This window comes from Hydra vulgaris, chromosome 09 (assembly GCF_038396675.1).
Source record: "Hydra vulgaris chromosome 09, alternate assembly HydraT2T_AEP".
NCBI classification, from domain to species: domain Eukaryota; kingdom Metazoa; phylum Cnidaria; class Hydrozoa; order Anthoathecata; family Hydridae; genus Hydra; species Hydra vulgaris.
Window position 1 is genome coordinate 3,303,039 of NC_088928.1, and position 21,199 is coordinate 3,324,237.

Below are 21,199 nucleotides of genomic sequence, written 5' to 3' on the forward strand. Positions count from 1 at the left end.
GATAAGCAGTGTATCGGATAATTTATGCACACACTTTAATATTTATTATGTTTTTACATTACTATACTTAATAAATTATTTATTTTATTTATTTTATTTGTTTTAAATAGTAAAGTAAAAGTATAATAAATTTTTGAATTTAATTGTGTGTGATAAACTCATCCTTTTAACTTTTATTTAAATTACTGAATTTTAAGAATGGTAAGTTTGACTAAGGTAAGTTTGACTGGCAATAGAAATAATGCTTTACATCTTTCAGATAGATTGGATAATGAAAAAAGCTTTTTTTAAATTACGATTTTAAATTACTACATTATCACCAGGCAGGTTTGACTGGCAATATAAATTTTTAATTCATTTATTTAGCCATACATTTACAAGTTCCCTATTTTATAATATATACAAAGATGGCAAGGGCGTGAAGAAAACAGGTTTTTAAATGATGTTGCAAATCATGCAGATAGCTCAGATGTAGAAGTAAGTTTTTTTTAATTACAATTTATAATACAATATCTATTGCTGCCTCGTTCTATATAAATGTTACTAACATGCAGGTAACATTTATATGAATTAGTTTGCATAAATCTTTTTATTTTAACTTTTTTTTTATTTTAACTTTTATCATTTTATCTAAATTACATTATAGGCAGAAATGTTTGACTGGAAATATAAACGATGTTGTACATCATGCAGATAGCTTGGGTGAAAAAGATGTAATAATCTTATAATTGTTATAAATGATGATACCTTTTCTCTATATAAATGTTAACCAACATTTGGCAACATTTATAAATAAGTATAATGGGTAATTGTAAAGTAAGTTATAATAGATAATAATTATAAGTACAAATGAATCAGTAAATAAAGAAAATTAGTATGTACATATTAATTGTATGATGTATTGTCTAGATTGGTAAAATGAACAATGATACTAACTGCTGTGAAAAAACAATAATGAAAATTAAAATGTGAATGGTACTTTGTTTAACACCGACCTAGTTCTACAGATACAGTTGGCAGTGCATTCGCACTTATAAATGGTCCTTAGAAATGCCTTTTTGGATTGAATATGTTGTACTGATGATTTTTTTTAATTTGTTGAAACTTGAACTTATTAATTATCAAAATTTTATTTATAAATTTATATATACTATTTTTATAATACTATTTTTATCAAATAGTTAATATAAAATAATAAACATGTAAATTGTTATCTTTTCTGTAAAAAAAATTGTTTTTTTAATCTATTATCACTGATAGTATGATATTGCTTGTAATTTTTTGTTTTATTTATTTTCAGTATATTTATACATATGCATGCGTTAAATATTGTGGTGAAGTCAAGTTTTAATGTTTTAAGTGCATTATAGCTATTATTTTTCAAAGATTTGTAGCATTCAACAAGATTTAAATTTTATTTTGTTTATCGATTTTCTTTGGCAAAAGCGATCCCATAGATTTAAAGAAATGGTTTAATATGACAACTCAAACAACAGATAAAAAAAACGTGCTATTTAATAATGGAAAACCCATGAGTTTTCCTTGGAAAGATGATCTAAATACCCATTGAAATTGCGTGGTTTTTCTATGGATGGAAAAACCATGGAATTTCCATGGGTATTTGGAACACTTTTTCATGGAAAACTCATGGGTTTTCCATGGATAACTTGTGGGTTTTCCATGGATAACTTGTGGGTTTTCCATTGATAACCCATGTATTTTTAATAAGAAACTCGTGGGTTTTCCATGGAAAACTCACGGATAACCCATGGGTATTCAATGAAAACGTGTTCCAAATACTCATGGTTTTTCCATGAGTTTTTTTCATAGATTTTCCATGGAAATTTTCCATAAGGATATGTTTTTAATTTAATACCTGTTTACAACCAATAAGGGTATGTTTTTAATTTAATACTAGTTTACAACCATTTTGAGAAAATTGAAAAGACTCAAAAACTTGGAAGAAATTTGGAAAACTTGGAAGAAATGGTAGAGAATGATAGCTAGATTTTTAACTTTTGATTGATAAAATAATAGCATAATAAATATAATAATAATAACATAATAACTACTAAATAATAACATATAAACTAATAATAACACAACAACGATTAAACACTGCCAATAAACAAAATATGAGTATACAATTTTTTTTATATTGAAACAAGTTAAACATTTTAAAGACCACAAGTCTTTAAAATTTATATTTTCAGTTTTGATTTTAAATTTTGCATTTTACTGTTTTTTTTATCTATAATTCTTTAAAAATATTTTTAGTGGTAACCTTCTACCTCAACATATTCATTGGAACCAATCAATCCTTGCTCTTCACCATCCCAAGAAAAAAATTTAATTGTCCGCATTGGTCTCCAGCCTAAAACGTATATTATATTGTATATTATATAATTATATATTAAATTTTTTCTATATATTAAATCTTTTTCAACAAGTTTATAACCATAAATTTTATATCTAATATTATCTATTATTAATATATCGTTATTCTGTAGTATATTACTTTTCTATTAAATATATATATATACATATATGTATATATATATATAAATTTCATTTAGGTGCTCCAAGAAGTCCTTACAATCTTATCACAGAGCACCGCGGATGACCATTTAATGGAAAGTTCACGCCTGCTTCCAAACCGATGTCGCAAAACTTGCCCAGAGGTGGGATTTGAACCACAGATCCTTTGTTTCTGAGGCAAGTGCGCTACCACTGCGCCACAGCTGCTTTAATATATATATATATATATATATATATATATATATATATATATATATAAATAAATATATATATATAAATAAATATATATATATATATATATATATATATATATATATATATATATATATATATATATATATATATATATATATATATATATATGTATATATATATATATATGTATATATATATATATATATATACATATATATTTAACCCTCGGAATTAGGGTCGGCATTGGGCAATGCCAACCTTAAAGTATTTGAGGTCGACAAAAAATTGCCGACCTTGTTTTTATGTTTTATGGTTAGACCTTTGTATCAAATAATTTTTGCCGACCTCAAAAAGATTGAGGTCAGCAAATTATTGCCAACCTCAATCTTTTTGAGGTCGGCAATAATTTGCTGTATATAACAGTAACCTATATATAACAGTAACCTTTTAGGTTACTGTTATATATGTTTTATATGGAATGACTCTTTAGAAAAAATTTCTTTGTTTCCCAAACAGAAATTTTGAGTTATCCAAAAAAATTTGCTGAAAGGGGACAAAAAAATGGTTTGATTTAATAAAGTTCAAATTATCAGAGGTTCAACTTAACCAGAAAACTTTTATAGTAATTGATAAGGTATCAAAAGAAAAAGTTTGAAATAACAAAAGTTCAATTTAATCAGCATTCCACAGGTATTAACTATATATTGTTGTGTTTTCACTTGACTTATGAAAAAACAGTTTAACGTAATTTAAAAAAATGTTAAAGTGTACACTTAGAGCACTTTACAAGGAATTTAATTTTTAGTAAAAAAAAAAGTTAAAAAAGAATTGCAGTGAAAATAAAGTAATTTTTTATTAAAATAAATTGTTATTATTAAACAACTATATTATTATTAGTAATATTTTTAAATAAAATTGAAATAGAAATTAAATTTGTAAACAGTGCTTATATAAAAACAAAATTGTCATTTGTGGTAAGATAAAAAAAGTAATTGTTATAAAAATCAATTAAATGTTCTATTGAAAATTATGCAAAAAAGTTTATAACAAAAGTTTTGTAAACTTTTTTGCATAATTTTCATTAGAACATTTAATTGATTTTTGTAACAATTACTTTTTTTTATCCTCCCACTTAAAAGACATCTTTTAAATTATTTAAAATATCAAAAAAAAATTAAAAAAATGCTTAACTGAATTCGCTATATATATACTTATTAATGGTTTTGGTTTGGGCAGGCAGTCTATAACTTTTTTAACTTTTTAACTTGAGTGTTGGCCAAACTAATAGAAATCAGTCACAAATAAGCAAATTTTTAAAAATTATATTTATTCACTTCCAAAATTACATAAAACTGCATTTAAAAACCCTGTTCATAAAAAGTTCAGTTCAGAGATTGTTATCTAGTACTTGATGAGAAACCTTTAACCTTTAGAAGTGTTTGTATTCTTTCTGGCATAGAGTGAACCAGATAGGTGCAGTTGTCAGTTAATTCAAAATTTCCATAAGTTAATAATCTTTTCTATTTTTGCTTGTTTGCAATCTTTTTCTTTCTCATGTCAGATTTAAGAATCTACCGCAAATTCTTGTGAGGGTGTTCATGTCTGGGCTATTGCCTGGACATGGTAAAACTCAACACCTCTTATGGCAAGGTGCTTTATCATGCATAAAAATTAAGTCTACTGGTCCTGCCTCATTGTACCCTCTACAACATACAACTTACCTGTGCCAAAAATGCTCATTAAACTCTATATCATAACCTGTCTTGAGTGATTAACATGCTGAACAATACACCCCCCTCTCATTTCCTCACTAACTTGTCATCATATATACTGCATGTCAAACAATCTTCTTCTAACTATTCCATTACTCATAGAAACAATATGCTTGAAATATTGAAAATTCTGAAAGTAATACTTTCAGAATTTTCAATATTTCAATATTTCGTGTTTAGAATCAGCTCCTAAAATATCTTTTTCGGGGTGAAATACCCCGAAAAAGATATTTTAGGAGCTGATTCTAAACACATGTAGAGATCCATAGCAAGTGGAAATCTTTCCAAACTGTGAGACTTTTTTCACTTTTAGTTTTCCACTTTCTTTTTAATTTTCGCATGTGGTAGGTTTTGTTTTTTCCACAAAATGAGGATCAAAACTCTGTCCCACAAAAAGTTATAAAATAATAATGGGTCCTTAGAAAATAAAAAGTATTTTAATTAAAAATGAATAAAAACATACCCAAGTTAAGTTATTTATGATAGATTAAAAACAGGTATACAACTTAAACTTTTATTTTCTAACTTTATTTTCTCTAAGTATATGACAAATATTGCTTAATATACCACACATGATTTGCAAAAAACAATAAAAATGACTAGTAAACACATTTTCAAACAGTTCTGAAGTTATTCTTAAACCTTCTTACTGCTAAAATCAACAATACATATCAAAAGTTTTTGTATATCTTGTTGATGCCTAATATCTCTTTTTATCTCTCAACAAGCTGCTGCAACTTGCCCAAACCTCTAAAAAGCTCCATACAATCATTGTTGTTGAAATGAAAACCATGGTATGGCTAAAGTGGAATATGCAATGCTGTGGCCATTCCTTTGCACCAGGCCAAAGATCAATCAATAGGTGATTTACAACACCTAGCAACAAATGTAGCTCCATTGGTGGAATAGTTTCTAAAATAAGCTTTTGGTCTGGAAACTCTAACAGTGGGAGATGCACCACATTTTGGAACAGTGGGAGATGCACATTTTGGAAGACTTTTGATTTTCTCATCACCATTTAAGCTGACAAACTCTTTTTGCTTGCTTCTTATGACACACCAACAGCAAGGGTGCCTGCTACTAAAAAATTGTATGCCACACATTATATTGGCAAGCTTCATATCACAAGAGACAACTAGGGAATCATTGGCACACTTTTCTTGAACTTTGATGAGATCAAGAATGGAGTTGACATTGGCATAAGTCTTAGATGCATCTTGTGAAATTGATACCAGCATTTGTTGCTTGACACAGGTCATTTTTGATAATGAAGGTACCATCAGTCTGACAGTTTTCTGAAGTAGGCTATGAGGCTCATCTTCATCTTGAACCACAATGAGGGTAAAGTTTACTTTCAGAAAAATTCCTCCTCCATCAATGTCAAGTTTCACAACAACAGAGTCAGACATTTTTCTTGCTGACATATTATCATTGAGTTTGTTGAGATCTCGACAGTGAACAACTTGATTTGGGGTAATGCAAAAGAGCTGAATACTTGTGACTGTAAAATGGTCATCAGCTTTTGACCTGCTTGAGCAAACTTCTGAAAGTTAGGTTCCAAATTTCTGACTGGACTCAAAAGGTTCAACGCAGATCCTAACTTTCTCATCTCATTGTTGGAAAGACCTGTGTTTTGCTGAATTTGTGACATGTTTTGGGTTGTCAGGGGTTCCTTGAATAGTTGTTGTGGAGCTAAAGATCCTGTTAAAAGATCAACTTTTAAGCAAATCAATTTTATTAGACAAAACCTTTTACATACATAGTTTAAAATTTACCTCTTCTTAATGGTAAAGGTTTTCCTCTTGGCTGACTAATTCGAATGTAACATTTGGAGAAGAATCTTTGACTGCCATAACTGTTGACGCCACATACTCTGCTCCAGATTTAGCTATCCTCAAATTTTATCATCAAATTTTCATGGCAAGCTCCAGGAGTGAACTGATATGGAAGCCCTTACCAAGAACTGACAAGCATTTTGCACATTGCTTCTTAACTGCTTCATCAGTTTTACCTACCTTACTCTTGGGGTTGCTCAAAGGATGCTTTTCAGAGGCTTCCAGTTTCCCAATTAGACAGATTAAGCAGTCACATGTTGTAGTCAGTCTGGTTGGTGGCTTTATCAAAATTGATTAAAAATTGAAAAACCGAGGAACAGTCTTTGTCCTCTTTCCAGTTTTCCAAGTTGAATTCTACAGTTGTCTAAAGTAACTCTGTCATCTTTGAAGTTGCATCCTTTAGTAGAACTTGATTAAAGCTTGTCAGGAGGCTCTCTGTAAGTTCTCTGTCAGCTTTTCTCATGCAAAAGATACAGAACGTTCTTCTGGAGTCTAGATGTGTTTTTGCTAAATTTGGCATTTTGATTTTGTATTTTTATCTGTTTTTAAAAAGAAAAATGATAAAACACGTTCAATTTCAAAATAAAACAATAAAGTTTTGTTTACATTTTACCGCCATGTCATAAAACGTAAATATCTTCCAAACTATCACTCACAGCTCAAATTTGCATAAAATAAAAAAGTTTTGCAAAGAGTTTCTAAGTATTTGTTATTTTATAATTATTTTTTTTTGTGGGACAAAGTTTTCAACTTAAATTTGTTGAAAAAACTGAACTTATTATAGGCAAAATATTTTTAAAAAGTGGAAAAAAACTAAGTGAAAAAAGTTTCACGGGCGGCTTGGAAAGATTTCAAAACCATTTGCTATGGATCTCTATATGTGTCTAGAATCACCTCCCAAAATATCTTTTTCAGAATATTTCATTAGTATTACTTTCGGAATTTCTAAACTGTGCTCCATAATATCCTGCAGCAGTTTACTTGTTGCTTTTCTGTTTTTTTTATACTCTCATACCAAAAACACATTGTCTCTTCTGCTTGTTATTCTTTTGTGATTTTGACTTGCGTCTCGATGACAAATTCAATCCTAAACTCAGCTTCTTTTGAAGTTTGCAAACAGATACTTCAAGTCTACAAATAAGTTGTTAATTAACACTATTTTTATTATCATTCCTCTAAAGACCTTATTTTAGAAAAATTTTAACTATTTAGAATACTAGATTTACTAGAATTTCAACAATCAAAATCACGTACTTGTCTTGATTTATCCATAAAATATATACTAGTGCGTTTACTGACTTCAAATAAATTGACTAAAAGTCAAATAGTCAAATGTCAAAATTAGTCAACTTTGAAAAATCGAATAGTCAATTTAATCGATTTATGGACTTCCAATTAATTGACTTTTTAGTCGATTTAGTCGAGTAAAAATCTTAAAATCCTTATACCTTTTTATTTGATTTAACTTTTCAATCTCTAATTTTTTGTTTGTTTATTTAATAACAATTATATTTACTAGTATAACTATTACCTAGTTTTTTATCTCTCTTAAAGTTTTATCTAATTCATAGCATGTTAGCATTATTTATAACTAATTACACTTTTTACTATATATTTAATCAATAGTTTATTTTCTTTTATATACTTGATGCTTATGATTTTCATAAATACTTTCATACAGGGTGGATCCATCTTGGGCCTGGGGCAAACTTAAATTGTGAAGCTCCAAAATGTAAATGTCATCTTTACAATCACTTTGCAAATACAATTGCAATGACTTTTTGATATATAGCAAGTATTTAAGGCAGTCCTTAAATTATTGGGGTCTGAGAAATAATTATCCTGTTGTCGGAGCAGCCCATCTCTCATTTTGTTTTGCTCCATTAATATTTAAATGACATGATATTAAAAAATAGAAAGAGAATAAAAATTACATTTTTACTTCAAAAAAATAAATTATTCCTATACTTCCAGTAAATCCAATTTTAGTTGACTTAGTTGATTTTAAAAATGAATTAGCCAATTTTAGATAACTTAAAAAACATACCGTCTTTCATTTTCTCTCCAAGTGCTCGTGCAATTTCCATCATAACAGCGGTTCCACTGCCAGGATCTGCTGCACCAAATATCCAACTATCTCGATGATTTCCAATCATCACATATCGATCTAAAAATATTCTGAGTTTTCTTAATAAGCTTGTAGCCTTAATCTTATGATAAAAAGACTGAACTCTAAAACTAACTATATATTTCAGCAGTACTATATAGCAGAAATATATAGTTCAGCAGTTTATATTAGTTATTTTACATGGAATAATAATAAGTAAGTCTAATCTTACTCACCATCACTTTTAAGTCATCATTATTACTCATTATCATTTGTTTTTATTAAGTACCCTTATGAAGCTGCAGCAAAGCAAAGAAAATACTGTGCTGTGATAGCTAATTTTGATTCGAAACTATCAATAGAAGAAGCACTGCAAAGCATTCACTGCAAAGTACCTCCCAAAATATTCCAAGTACTATTAAAAAAGTTTCATTAAACCAGGTAGTTACAATCAATTTTGCAATGAATGGTACAGGTTTAGGGTTTGTAATCCCGTGCTATATTTAAAATCCCGGGATCCCGGGATTTTGAAATACCTGTTTTTGAAAGATTTTAACATATTAATTTAGAAAATTTTTAAAGAAATTAATAAGACATTTAAAGTATGTTTAGAAAAAACTTACAAATTTCAAGGAAGTTCTTTGGCTTGTTAATATTATACATACTTCATTATTAAATTATAAAGACGTTGTTTTTGTAGATATAATATACGTATGCAATTATTTTTGATTATTCTTAAAATACGTTTTGAGGAAGCAGAGCACATCCAAAGTTTCATCCCCAAGACGACTTCTTATTTTTGTTGCAAAAAGTCCGGCCACAGAAAAAGCACGTTCTGATTCCACACTGGTAGGCTTAATAGTCATTAAAAAATCATACGCTCTTTGCAAAAAATCACCACGTGTTCCTCCATTTTCAAATAACACCATTTCCTTTTGAATTTTCATCGATAACGTCTCACATCGAGTTGGTATGCTGGGCAAATGTGCTTTTTTTATAGCTTTATTAAGTTCGTCTGTGATTCTTTTGCTGTTTTTAAGAGCAAAAGAAATAGATTCAGATGAAGGGTCAGAAGAATCAGAAACAATTTCGAGTAGTGCCTCATTTGAAACAGAAAGTTCAACTTCTGATTCAGACTCATTAGCTGTTAATGATGTAGCTGGATTTGTAGCGTCTAGTCTTTCAAGTAACTCAAGTTGGTTCTACCATTGTGCAGATACTGAAGGATCCCACTTGCATCGGTACGCCTTTGTTGCATTCGAAGAACGAGAGATGAATGCAACTTTTGACTTATAACGTTGTTAGCATCTTTAAGTTTTTTTAACATAAAAGTTATGGCAACATTGGCTGTAAACAAATTAGCATCCCGACAGCAAAGGGCCTCAACTGTTGCTTTTACTGGAAGTAGCGCATTAATGATAGCAGATACAGTTTTAAGCTCAATATAAGATAAAGCCTTCCGGTAGATTTATGTCTATTAATGCCTTTTGTATACAATTTTTTAATAAATAGACGCGTTGAAGCATTGACAAAAGACTATTCCATCTTGTCTTGCAGTCTTTAATTAGAGCTATTTGTTTCCCAAATTCAGCCGCAACATACTTCTGCAAGATATCGTTTTTTTTTGGTGATCGTCTGAACATTACTATTACTTTTTGTACCTTTTTGATCACTGGACCACAATTTACCTCAGTAACATCAAATTCGTTTTCTCGATGCCAATTATGACTAGCATCAAGATCAACCAGTTTATCGTTGTCAGAAAAATCATTATCCTCGCAAGAGTTACTCTCTGAAAAATCGTCTTCTATATCTGATTGTTCGTCTTCGTCGAATTGCTGATCTATTTCTCTTTCTATATTCTGCTTTTGATATAGTACTTCAATAACGGCCAGTTGCACACCATGGGCAAAACATAACTGTTGATTTACAGGTAATATTCTCCCAACTTTTTTCATCACACTTGCTCCGTCAGTCATAATACCAACAATATCTTTTCTCAAATCAAGTCCATGTTGTGCAAGCTTTTGTTCTAATAGCTCAATACACTTATCTGCAGACATTGATCCCGTTATACGAATTAAGCCTAAGCTCCAGAACTGACAATTTCGTGCATGTAAATTAATATTCATGTAGCAACCGTTACGCAATGATGTCCATTCATCAAAAGATAAAAAAATCTTTCTCCTACACCAAATTCAGGTTTTTTTTTGCTAGCTATTTCAGTAATAAAAAAACTCCTAATTTTTTTGCTGTAATCTACAACCATTTTATGCACAGTGGTGACTGTTGTGGGTAAACTTTTGAATCCTGTAGCTATAAGACCTGCACGTATATCACTAGAACGGCATATCACGTTGAACGAAATCCCATCAATGGCTGTTAATCGTGCAAGTGTAGCAGGACGTGATTTTTCTTCTCGCTCCAATATCGGAAAATAATTGGATAACGTTTTTTTTTTTTTTATTGGTGGTTCATCTCGTGTGTTTACTGAAATAGTAGTTGGTGTGATGTTAATTTTATGGACGGAAAGTAAGTGCGTATGGAGACCTTTCGTTGAACCACCTCCAACTTTTAAAATTTTTTTGCAGTCAGTAGACTTACACATTGCTGTTTGCCCTTTTTCTTCTCTTAAAAAATGTTTCCAAACAGCAGAATTACTTTTTTTGTCATATTCCATGTACGAAGCCATTATAATTTTAGAAAATTTACTGTTCAAAAAACCAGCAATTTTATTTTTTATTAAAACTTGTACTTTAAAATAGTCACAAACAGATAACGTCTATTCGAGATAAAAATTGTCAGAAACTTGAATAAATGCGACTAAGCACCAAAAATTTTTAAGAATGTTATTGCAATCCAATTTCAATTGTTATAACAACTTTAATCCAATTATTCAAAAACATAACTGCATAAATTTCGAAATTGTTATGTTCGAATTTTAATGCAATCGAACGAAAAAAATAATTTAATTTAAAAATTTTCAACTGAAAACGATTTCAAAAAAAATCCAGGGATTAAATGCTTAATCCAGGGATTAAATGCTTAATCCCGGGATTTCGGGATTGTTAAAAACCGGGGAATCCCGGGATTTTGGGATCCCAGGATCCCGGTATTTCCAACCCTATACAGGTTGATCAAGTTAATTTCATTTTCAAATATGAGCTTTTATTCTAAGAGCAAGCCTTACCAAAAAGCGCATGCTGTCGCATGCTTTGTTTGTCCACACTTTAAGTAATTTTTTTAGACAACTTGACCACATTTTTATATAGAAAGCATTTTAAAAATTTGCAGCAAAAAAAAGCTATAAGAAACTAAAGAGAATAAAACAACTCAAAGAAAAGAACCGAAGAGAATAAAACAACTCAAAGAAAAGAACCGAAGACAAAATAAAAAATCTAAATAAAATAAGTTAAAAAAATGAAAAAGTCAAAAAAAGAAAATTTTTGTTATAAAATATTATACTTTACTATATTTTACTGTTTTGTTTTCATATTTTTAGGGTGTTATTTTCCACTACCAAAATTGATACAAGTCGAGGAAAAAAGTAGATAAGAATATAACAAAAAAGAATTTTTTGTTATACAATATTTTTGCGACTTTTTTCAGTCAGTATATTAAGGAAATACTTCATAATTTGCGCTAGAAACGTGGACAATTTTTAAATTTGTTTTTTAAATGGTTTTGTTAAACTTTTACTGTTTTTATCAATGCACAGAAAAGCGATAAAACTATTTGTTATTTATTTGTGAAAAAAAAATGTATTTTTTTTTAACCAAATTTTTCATGTAAAAAAATTAAGTCATTAATACTAATATTCAAATATACAATATTTTGTTGTTTTCAATACCCCCATTGAAATAGTCTGTACTTTTAAAGGATTATCCAAATTGTCTTTATCCAAATTGTTTTGAAGGATTATCCAAATTGAAGGATTATCCAAATTTCTGTCAGGTCAGGTTATCCTGCTACTGGTAACATGTAACTCAGTACAATCTGCTTCATGTCCTGCTGCCTTGTTGGATACGCCTTTTTGGCAAAGGCTAGGAGATGTCAACTCCGATTTAAAACACCTGCCTTGGGGCTCTTGGTTGATTAAAGGCTAGAGTGTCTCGATAAAAATACTCATCTTGGGCAGATGTTAAATGCATCTGACTAATGTCTTGTAGAAGGCCTCCTAGGCAAAGACTTAAGGGGTAAACAGATTTTATCTGCTGACCAGCCTCGCACCCCTTCTTCATCTATTAGGCTGGTGCAGATGTATTTTTAATACATTGTTTCCAGTTAGGAATGTTGAATGCCGGATCTTCTTGACTTGATGCATGGGTTTTGCTTGTGTCTCTGTTTTTATGATTAGGCAACTCATTCTATTATCTCCTAATGAGAGTACAGCTCTAAAACTCAGTTTTATGGTTCTGAGGCCGGCTGGTAGTCAGGTTTCCCAAACTCTGTGGCAGCTCTCAGAGAGGCTGATTCCATCAACAGCTGAAAAATATTAAAGTATTAACAGTGCCATGTTGCGCATGGATGGTGTCCCTGTTTACTTTTGGTGTGCATTGCCAAGGCCACATTTAGAGCCCTTAGTTACGGTCTACGGTTTATTAATAGTAATGAGGCAATTGCTTAGGCTATTAAGCAGAGTTCTGAGTACTATCTATGCTTTGAGTCAAGTTCTTTAACAAATTTAAAAATGAATAAAGTACCAAAAACTATAAAACACAAAAAACCATCATCATCACCAAGTTCTCTAAACCTATCATTCACTAATATTCGTGGTCTTCGAAGAAACTTTTCTTCTGTTGAGTCTTATCTCTTGCAAAGTTCACCAGACCTACTTGCTCTTTGTGAGACTAATTTGAGTTCGGCTGTCTCATCTTGCGATCTTAGTGTTGATGGTTATCTTACTTTAATCCGTCAAGACTCCAATAGTAACATGCTTGGCCTAGGCATTTACATTCGTAAGAATTCACCCATTTGTCGTGAAACTAGGTTTGAATCCACAGACTATTTTTTAATGTGCTTTCGTTTAGCACCACTTCACTCTATCGCCTTTCTCTTTGTTCTATAACGCTCTCCTTCATCTCAAGACTGCACTATTTTTGATGTTATTTTTGATCATATAGACTAAGCCCTCTCTCTTTATCCATCACCCTATATTGTTGTTGTTGGTGACTTTAATGCTTATCACACTGAATGGCTTGGCTCTAGTGTCAGTGATTCTGCAGGCATTAAAGCCTACAACTTTTGCCTTTCTCAATCTCTAACTCAAATAATAAACTTTCCAACTCGCTTTCCAGACAACCCGAATCATTTACCTTCTCTACTCGACTTATATCTTGTTTCTGATCCTAGTCAGTGCTCAGTTTCTCCACATTCACCCTTAGGTGCTTCAAACTGATCAAACTAAAACTATTATCTTATTCTTCTTTATCATCTTTTTTTTAATTCACAACATTTAATAAAACCTCAAACAATCTTCAAATGTTCAGAGGATTTTCAATAAAAGATGTTTAAAAGAGTTTTAAAAAATGGAAATTAATATGTGAAATTAATTTCCATGGAGAACAAGCCTGCAATGTATGAAAGCTTAATTTAAAACTAGACAAGCCGAGCTCATCATTTATGCAAAACAAAAATTTTATTGCTGAAATTTAACTGTTTAGTTTGTCTTTAAAAATTCTCATTGATAATTTTGTGTAAACCTTTTTTTTTTAATTATTCATAATTATTTATAATAAAGAATTTTTTATTTATATTTATTTATATTTAATATTTTAATAATAATACTAAAAATAATATGCAGTTTTTGTTATGCAGTTGTTACCATCCTAAAAATAAATAAAATATGGCCTATCATCATACCATCTATCTCACATACCTGTTACAAGTTCTTTTTCTTCATCTAAATCCCCTTAAATCCATCGTAACTCTTACAACTACCTTAAAATTGATTTCTGATTTCTGATCATCTTTCTGATTTTCTTTGTGATGGCCCTTGGGTAGAAATCTTTCGTCTTCCTGTTGACAAATGTGCTGCTTACATAACTGCGTGAATTCAGGCTGGCATGGAATCTTTTATTCCCTCTCAACGATTCCAGGTCAAGCCTCACTCTCCTCCATGATTTTCCTCACAGTGTGCTGCTACGATTGCCAACCGAAACCATTACTTCCATATCTATCAGCAAAAAAAATTCTCCAGAAAATAGACGTCTATTTATTACTGCTAGAAACCATTGTAAAAAGGTTTAGTCTAACGCCAAAGCCCGCTATTCTCAGGTCATGAAATATTGTATTTCATCACAAAAATTAGGCTATCGTGACGTCTAGAGAATCTTTAATAGTATCAATAATAAGGGCAAATCTTTAATTCCACCTCTCTTGTATGGTTCAGACTTTGTCACCTCACCTAAAGACAAAGCTGAATTGTTTGCTAAGAACTTTTCATAAATATCATCTCTTGATTCCACTAGTTGCGTTCTACCTGATTTAGCCATCAAATAGGTTGATCCATTGCTTGAAATTTACATCACTCCAGCTTCTGTATCTAAAGTGATTTCCTGCTTAGACTCTTCTACAGCTTGTGGTCCAGACAACATACCTGTCAAGTCCTGCAGAAGTGTTCTCCGGAGCTGTCGTCTATACTTTCAAAACTATTCAACACTTGCTTATCAGAGTCTTGCTTTCCAGCTTGCTGGAAAGCGACATGTTATCCCTGTTTTCCAAAAAATCTGGAGAGACTGTTATCCCTTTTTTCCAAAAAATCTGGAGAGCGATCTGATTCGCCTAACTACCATCCCATTAGTCTTCTTATTATTATAAGCAATATTTTCTGAATCTTTAATTAACAAACACTTAATTTCTCATCTTGAATCTAATAACTTACTTTCTGACCATCAATATGGATTTCGATCATCTCATTATACAGCTAATTTGCTAACAGTAATAACCTATAGGTTTTATCATGCATTAGATAAAGGTGGAGAGGTTAAGGCCATCACTCTTGACATTTCTAAAGTTTTTGATAAAGTTTAGCATGCTGGTCTTCTCCATAAGCTTTCTTTTTACAGTGTATCTGGTAGCATCTTTGAGATTATTGAATCATTCTTTTCCAATCATAGTATAAAAGTTGACTCGATGGACAGTACTCTTCTTCTTATTCTGTAACTTCAGTGGTTCCTCAAGGTTCTATTCTTGGTCCTATACTCTTTTTAATTTACATTAACGATCTTCCAGATATTCTTACATCTAAGGTGGCATTGTTTGCTGATGGTACTACCATTTATTCTTGTCATAATAAGAAACCAACACTCTCTGATTGCTTGGAGGGGGCATTTGAGCTTGAAAAGGATCTCACCTCTGCTACAGCATGGGGCTCACAGTGGCTGGTAAACTTCAATACAGATAAAACTCAATTTTTTTCAGCCAATTGTTATCGCAATAATTTAGATCTTCCTATATTTATGAACGGTAATTTACTTGATGAGTCATATACCTTTCATCTTCTAGGATTAACTCTTACTTCCAATCTTTCTTGGAAGGCATATATCAAATCTATTGCAAAATTAGCATCTGCTAAGGTTGCATCTCTTTATCGAGCTCGACACTTTCTTACTTCGGATTCTATTCTCTATCTCTATAAATCTTAAATCTGGCCTGGTATGAAATACTGTTGCCATATCTGGGGCGGATCTTCTAATGATGCCCTTTTTCTTTTAGACAAGGTGCAAAAACACATTGTAAACATAGTTGGACCTGCTCTTGCAGCAACCTCCAACCATTATCACATCATCGTAATGTTGCTTCTCTTTCTCTTTTCTACAAATACCATAATGGGTACTGCTCTAAAGAGCTAGCTTTTTTTGTGCCATCTACTAAAATTCATTCTTGTCATTCAACTTGTCAATTCAATTAAGTCTCATCCTTTTTCTGTGACTGTTCCTAAGTGCTCCAAAAAGCCTCGTTGGAAGCGGAAATGTTTAAAGAAAAATTGTGAATTTAAACCCGATAGTTTATTTCCTGTTGAACGATTATTATTGATAATGCTCTAAAAGCTTGCGGGCTAGTGTATTGTTACTTGTTCCTTACTGAACTTTTATAACGAAATGTTAAGGAGTCTATTTAAAACTTTTTTTTAAGTTTTTAAATTCATTTTTTTTTTAACAGAGCAATCGTTATGTTTATTATCTCTAGTTAACATTGGAAATTTAGCATTATACAAGAAACAATTTTAGACATGCATCAAATGCAGTAAATACATTTATTTAAAAAACCATGTTATATTTTCATTCAACTTATTAGTATTGGGAAAAAAACATCAAATATAGCAAAAATATATTTTTAAAAGCTAAAAGACCAAAAAACGAATAAACGTAAGAAAAAAAAATTAACAAAATTTTTCTTTAACCAAAAGTTCTAGTGTATATAGCAAATTACTTTCTTTATTATATGGGCTGATAAAAATTATGAATAAATTGCATATCAAAACTTTTAATTGTTGTTAAATTGTTATATGAGAAGTTTTTTTTCAACAACTCTATAAAAAAGAATACAAAAGTTGTATAAAAATTTTTTTAAGAAAAATTTTTTTTTTGTTTACTTTTTTTAATTATTAAATTTTCTAGTTTATCTAAATAAAGTTGATATTTCTTTAAAACTTTGTCTCCTTTTTTTAGGATTGTTTTTATTTTCTTAGTAGATAAATTTAGCTTTTTGCCGCAAATTATTGAAATGCTTTATAAGTTAAAAGATGCAAACTGCCATGGTCAGTCTGTTTAAAAAAATTACTTTAAACGTGGACAAACAAGGCGTGCAACCACACGCACTTCCCGGAAAGGCTTGTAGAGTTAAGTTCTTCCCAGAAAGGCTTGTAGAGTTTCAGTTTAGCCTAATTTGTCTTTAAAGTTGAAAGAGTTCAACTTTTCAGTATTTAATGATGTCCTCATCTTTAATCTTTTTAAAGATGAAGACATTATATGGCAATAGCCATATTCTAAATAAGGACAAACTAAAATTGCATTAAATTTTTTCCAGACCTTTTTACTGCTAATAAAGTTGTTTTTTAATGTACCTAATATATTTATTTTATGTAACTTTATCGCCCCAAGGCCAAGAAGGACATTACAGACGAGGAGGCTATTTAATTGTGGTTATAACCCTCTCTCAACTCCAAAATACGAACCTTGACAAACAAGGTCGCAAGTGCGGTACTACCATAGACATGGTGAGGATCCAACTCGGAACCTCTTACTTATGAAGCGAGCGCTTTACCACTACCTCAAAATATGTTTAAATATATGATAGGTGTATTAAAAATATAACTATTATATCATATATGTTTAAATATATGAAATAAAAGGTATAATTAAAACTACATGGCGTGAGAATTAACACCATGTAGAATTCTTATTAACTGTTTAAATTTTAAACCCAGAAAAGTTGGTGCTTAAGACACCTGGTTTCAATAAACAAGATGTTGCAAAGTTTATCTCAATGTTTTATAAAAATTTAATTTTAAGTGATATTAATTTTGTAAGTAACAGCAAAATTTTGAGGAATATGTCTACATGTATATATTAGACAAATATTACCTCTGAAGAAAACAGATTAAAAGCTGATTTACTTTAAAATTGACTTAAAGTTCATGGTTAAGTTTCTTCTTTTCTAAATTAGGTGGAAAATTAAATTTACTTTGTCTTAAATTTACTTAAACTTACTAAAATTTACTAAAGTTAGGTTTGATTGTTATGTTGTTAATCTCTTTGTTTAAACTATTGAAATCTCTTTGTATTTTAAATTAACTTAAATTAACTAAGTCTTTTCTTAATCAGAACAATTATATATAAGTATATATTTGTAATTTATAGATTATTCATTGGCCAGATTGAACTAACACAGGTTGAACCAACACAAATTGAACCAACACAGATTGAACTAACACAGGTTATACCAACACAGGTTGAACCAACACAGGTTGAACCAACACAGATTGAACCAACACAGGTTGAACAGATTCAATCTGTGTTGAATTACTATAATAATTTATTTCAATCCTTGCTAATTAATTAAATATTTGATTAAATGTTATTATTACATTTAATTAAATATTTAATCACTAACCCCTGACATGTTATCATCATTTAGTTGTTTTTTTATTCCTGATTAAACAAATTCTAAAATTTAATATTTAAGAATATCTATACCAGGTTCAATGTTTCCAACAATTGTTCCAACAATATTGGTTATTGTGCGCTTTGTGATTTGATTATTAACTTCGACCTTTACTTTTCTGCAAATGTAAATATTATAAAGTAAATAAAAACCATACCCAAATACATATATAAAAACAGGCATAAAAATATAAAAACCACACCCACATACATATATAAACACAACCATATATAACCAACCAAACAACCAACCATATATAAAAACACTCATACAAATATATAGAAAGGTATGGAAAATAATTTGTCATATTTGTACATTTGTATGACAAACATCTAAACTCAAATTTGTAGATAGTGATTATTTTCAAGAATACTTAAAAATATTTAAAATACAAAAACTTAAAATAGTTAAAATAGGTAATACACATTTGGTTTTGTGATCATTTTTTGAACATTTTTTAATCGATGCACTTTGTAAAGTAAACTTTCAAAACTCAATTTATTATTCAATCAAATTTTACTATTTCTAGGAATATAAATGTAGCCCAAGGTAACTTGGTAAAACTTATTGGCATCAAAAAAATAATAAATATAAAGTATGAAACTCAAAAAAAAAAAAACTAAAAAAAAAAAACAGAAAATAAAACAGCTGAAAACAAAAAAACATATTTTATACATTTATTATGGCAAAAATAATTTTTGAAAGTGTGAAAATTATATTAGGATAGTGCCTATCAAAATCCATAAAAGCAAATGTGTGCATTTGTGTGAGTGTGTGCGTGCGTGTGTTTGTGTGTGTACTCTAAATGTTGACATCTTTAAAAAAGTTTATCTATAAGTTATTAAATAAAAATTACTTTTAACAGACTTTTTTTGTTTAAAACCCAAAATAAAAACCATTATGATTTACAAAACTGATACAATCTCTAAAATAATCAGTTATATAAAAAAATATCAGTAAGCCAAGTTTTGCATGTTACAACAGTAAATATCAGTACACCAGTTTTGTATGTTACAACAGTAAATATCAGTAAACCAGTTTAGTATGTTACAACAGTAAATATCAGTAAACCAGTTTAGTATGTTACAACAGTAAATATCAGTAAACCAGTTTAGTATGTTACAACAGTATTATTATGAATTTTAAAAATGATATGTTTTTATTTTAACTTTCATGCCGTAGCTGGGAGAAGCACCAGAAAGATAGCTTAGACAGCTGGTAGAAGCACCAGCAGGTGTGAAACACACACGTTTTTTTCAATTTATTTCAATTTGTCCAAAATTTTCATTTATCTTGTCTTTCATAAACGTTTTTAAACTCATTCAAAGATTCTGTGTTAAAGGCTTTTTCTGACAAAGAATTTCATAATGGTATGACTCAAAGATTTCAAAAACAAAGATTTCATAACAGTGTGAATGGTGTGGGTTTGTTAAGAAGTTATGTTTAACTTCACTATTATTAATTTGCCTATGATATCTAAATCCTTAACTTTTGGTATTAAGATTTTCATATAATGGTGGATTGGACAACTTTAATTGACCATTTAAATATTTTTTTAATGAATTTTTAGATTAGGAACTACTTTATTTTCACAAGGTAATCTAATATATATATATATATATATATATATATATATATATATATATATATATATATATATATATATATATATATATATATATATATATATATATATATATATATACATATATACATGTATATTACCTCAGGCACATCAGATCTTTAACTAATTTCTTAAAAAATATATTAATATTTTTTTTAATTATAAATTTTTTATTTTTTTATTTCAATAACTTAAAATTTTTATAACAACTGTAAATCATTGAGTATCCAGCAACATACAACCATGTACAGTTGTAGTACCCAATTACCATAAACCATGGAGTACCTTACATAGAGTATCTTCTAAAATGTTAACCTAAAGATCAGACCATTTGTGATTGATACCAAAAATAAATAAAAATTTTACTTACTTTTTACTAGACAATCTGTATGTGATATTTAACATTCCAATCCAATCATTAGGAACATCACCTTCATCCATTTCCCTATGAAAAATACAAAAACTATTTAAATATATTCATTATTTTATATTCAGAATTATTATCGCCAGAAAAGAAAAACTAGAACTTAATGTTTATGATTAAACAATCTCATTTTTTTAGATACCTTTGATAACTTCCACATATTAACAAAACCTTTTTTTTTTGTAGCAAACATAGCTCATAACTAAATTCTGGTGTTGAATTTGAGCAATATTAAATTAATGATTTTTATTAAAGAGAACTTGTCTAAATTTTATTAAAGACAACATGTTAAATATATAATCAAACTTGTCACCTAACAACACAACACACCTACGTCTTGTAAATCTCTTGTACTACCTCTTGTGAATCTCTTTAATGTATTTTTAACAGCTCACTTGATTTCTTATTTATTAATTAAAAAAAAATTTAATTCATTCTTAGTGTGATTTAAATGAAAGTTTGCAATTAAAAAGTTGTTGACTTTTCAATTAGAATCAAGTTAATTAAAGTCTTAGAACAAACAAAAATAATGTTCCC

The 21,199-nt window shown here is 29.5% G+C and overlaps 1 protein-coding gene across 1 annotated transcript in view; it reads right to left on the reverse strand.

Annotated features, from left to right (window-relative positions):
* The window catches only part of LOC100209148 (N-acetylated-alpha-linked acidic dipeptidase 2), a 64,555-nt gene that overhangs the window by 15,871 nt on the left and 27,485 nt on the right, over window positions 1-21,199 (reverse strand). The window contains exons 6-9 of the mRNA XM_065804506.1: window positions 20,609-20,683; window positions 18,647-18,732; window positions 8,388-8,507; window positions 2,292-2,374 (exon numbers count right to left, since the gene is read on the reverse strand). Coding sequence (XP_065660578.1) covers window positions 2,292-2,374; window positions 8,388-8,507; window positions 18,647-18,732; window positions 20,609-20,683 — 364 coding nt within the window. The remainder of the gene's footprint in view (window positions 1-2,291; window positions 2,375-8,387; window positions 8,508-18,646; window positions 18,733-20,608; window positions 20,684-21,199) is intronic.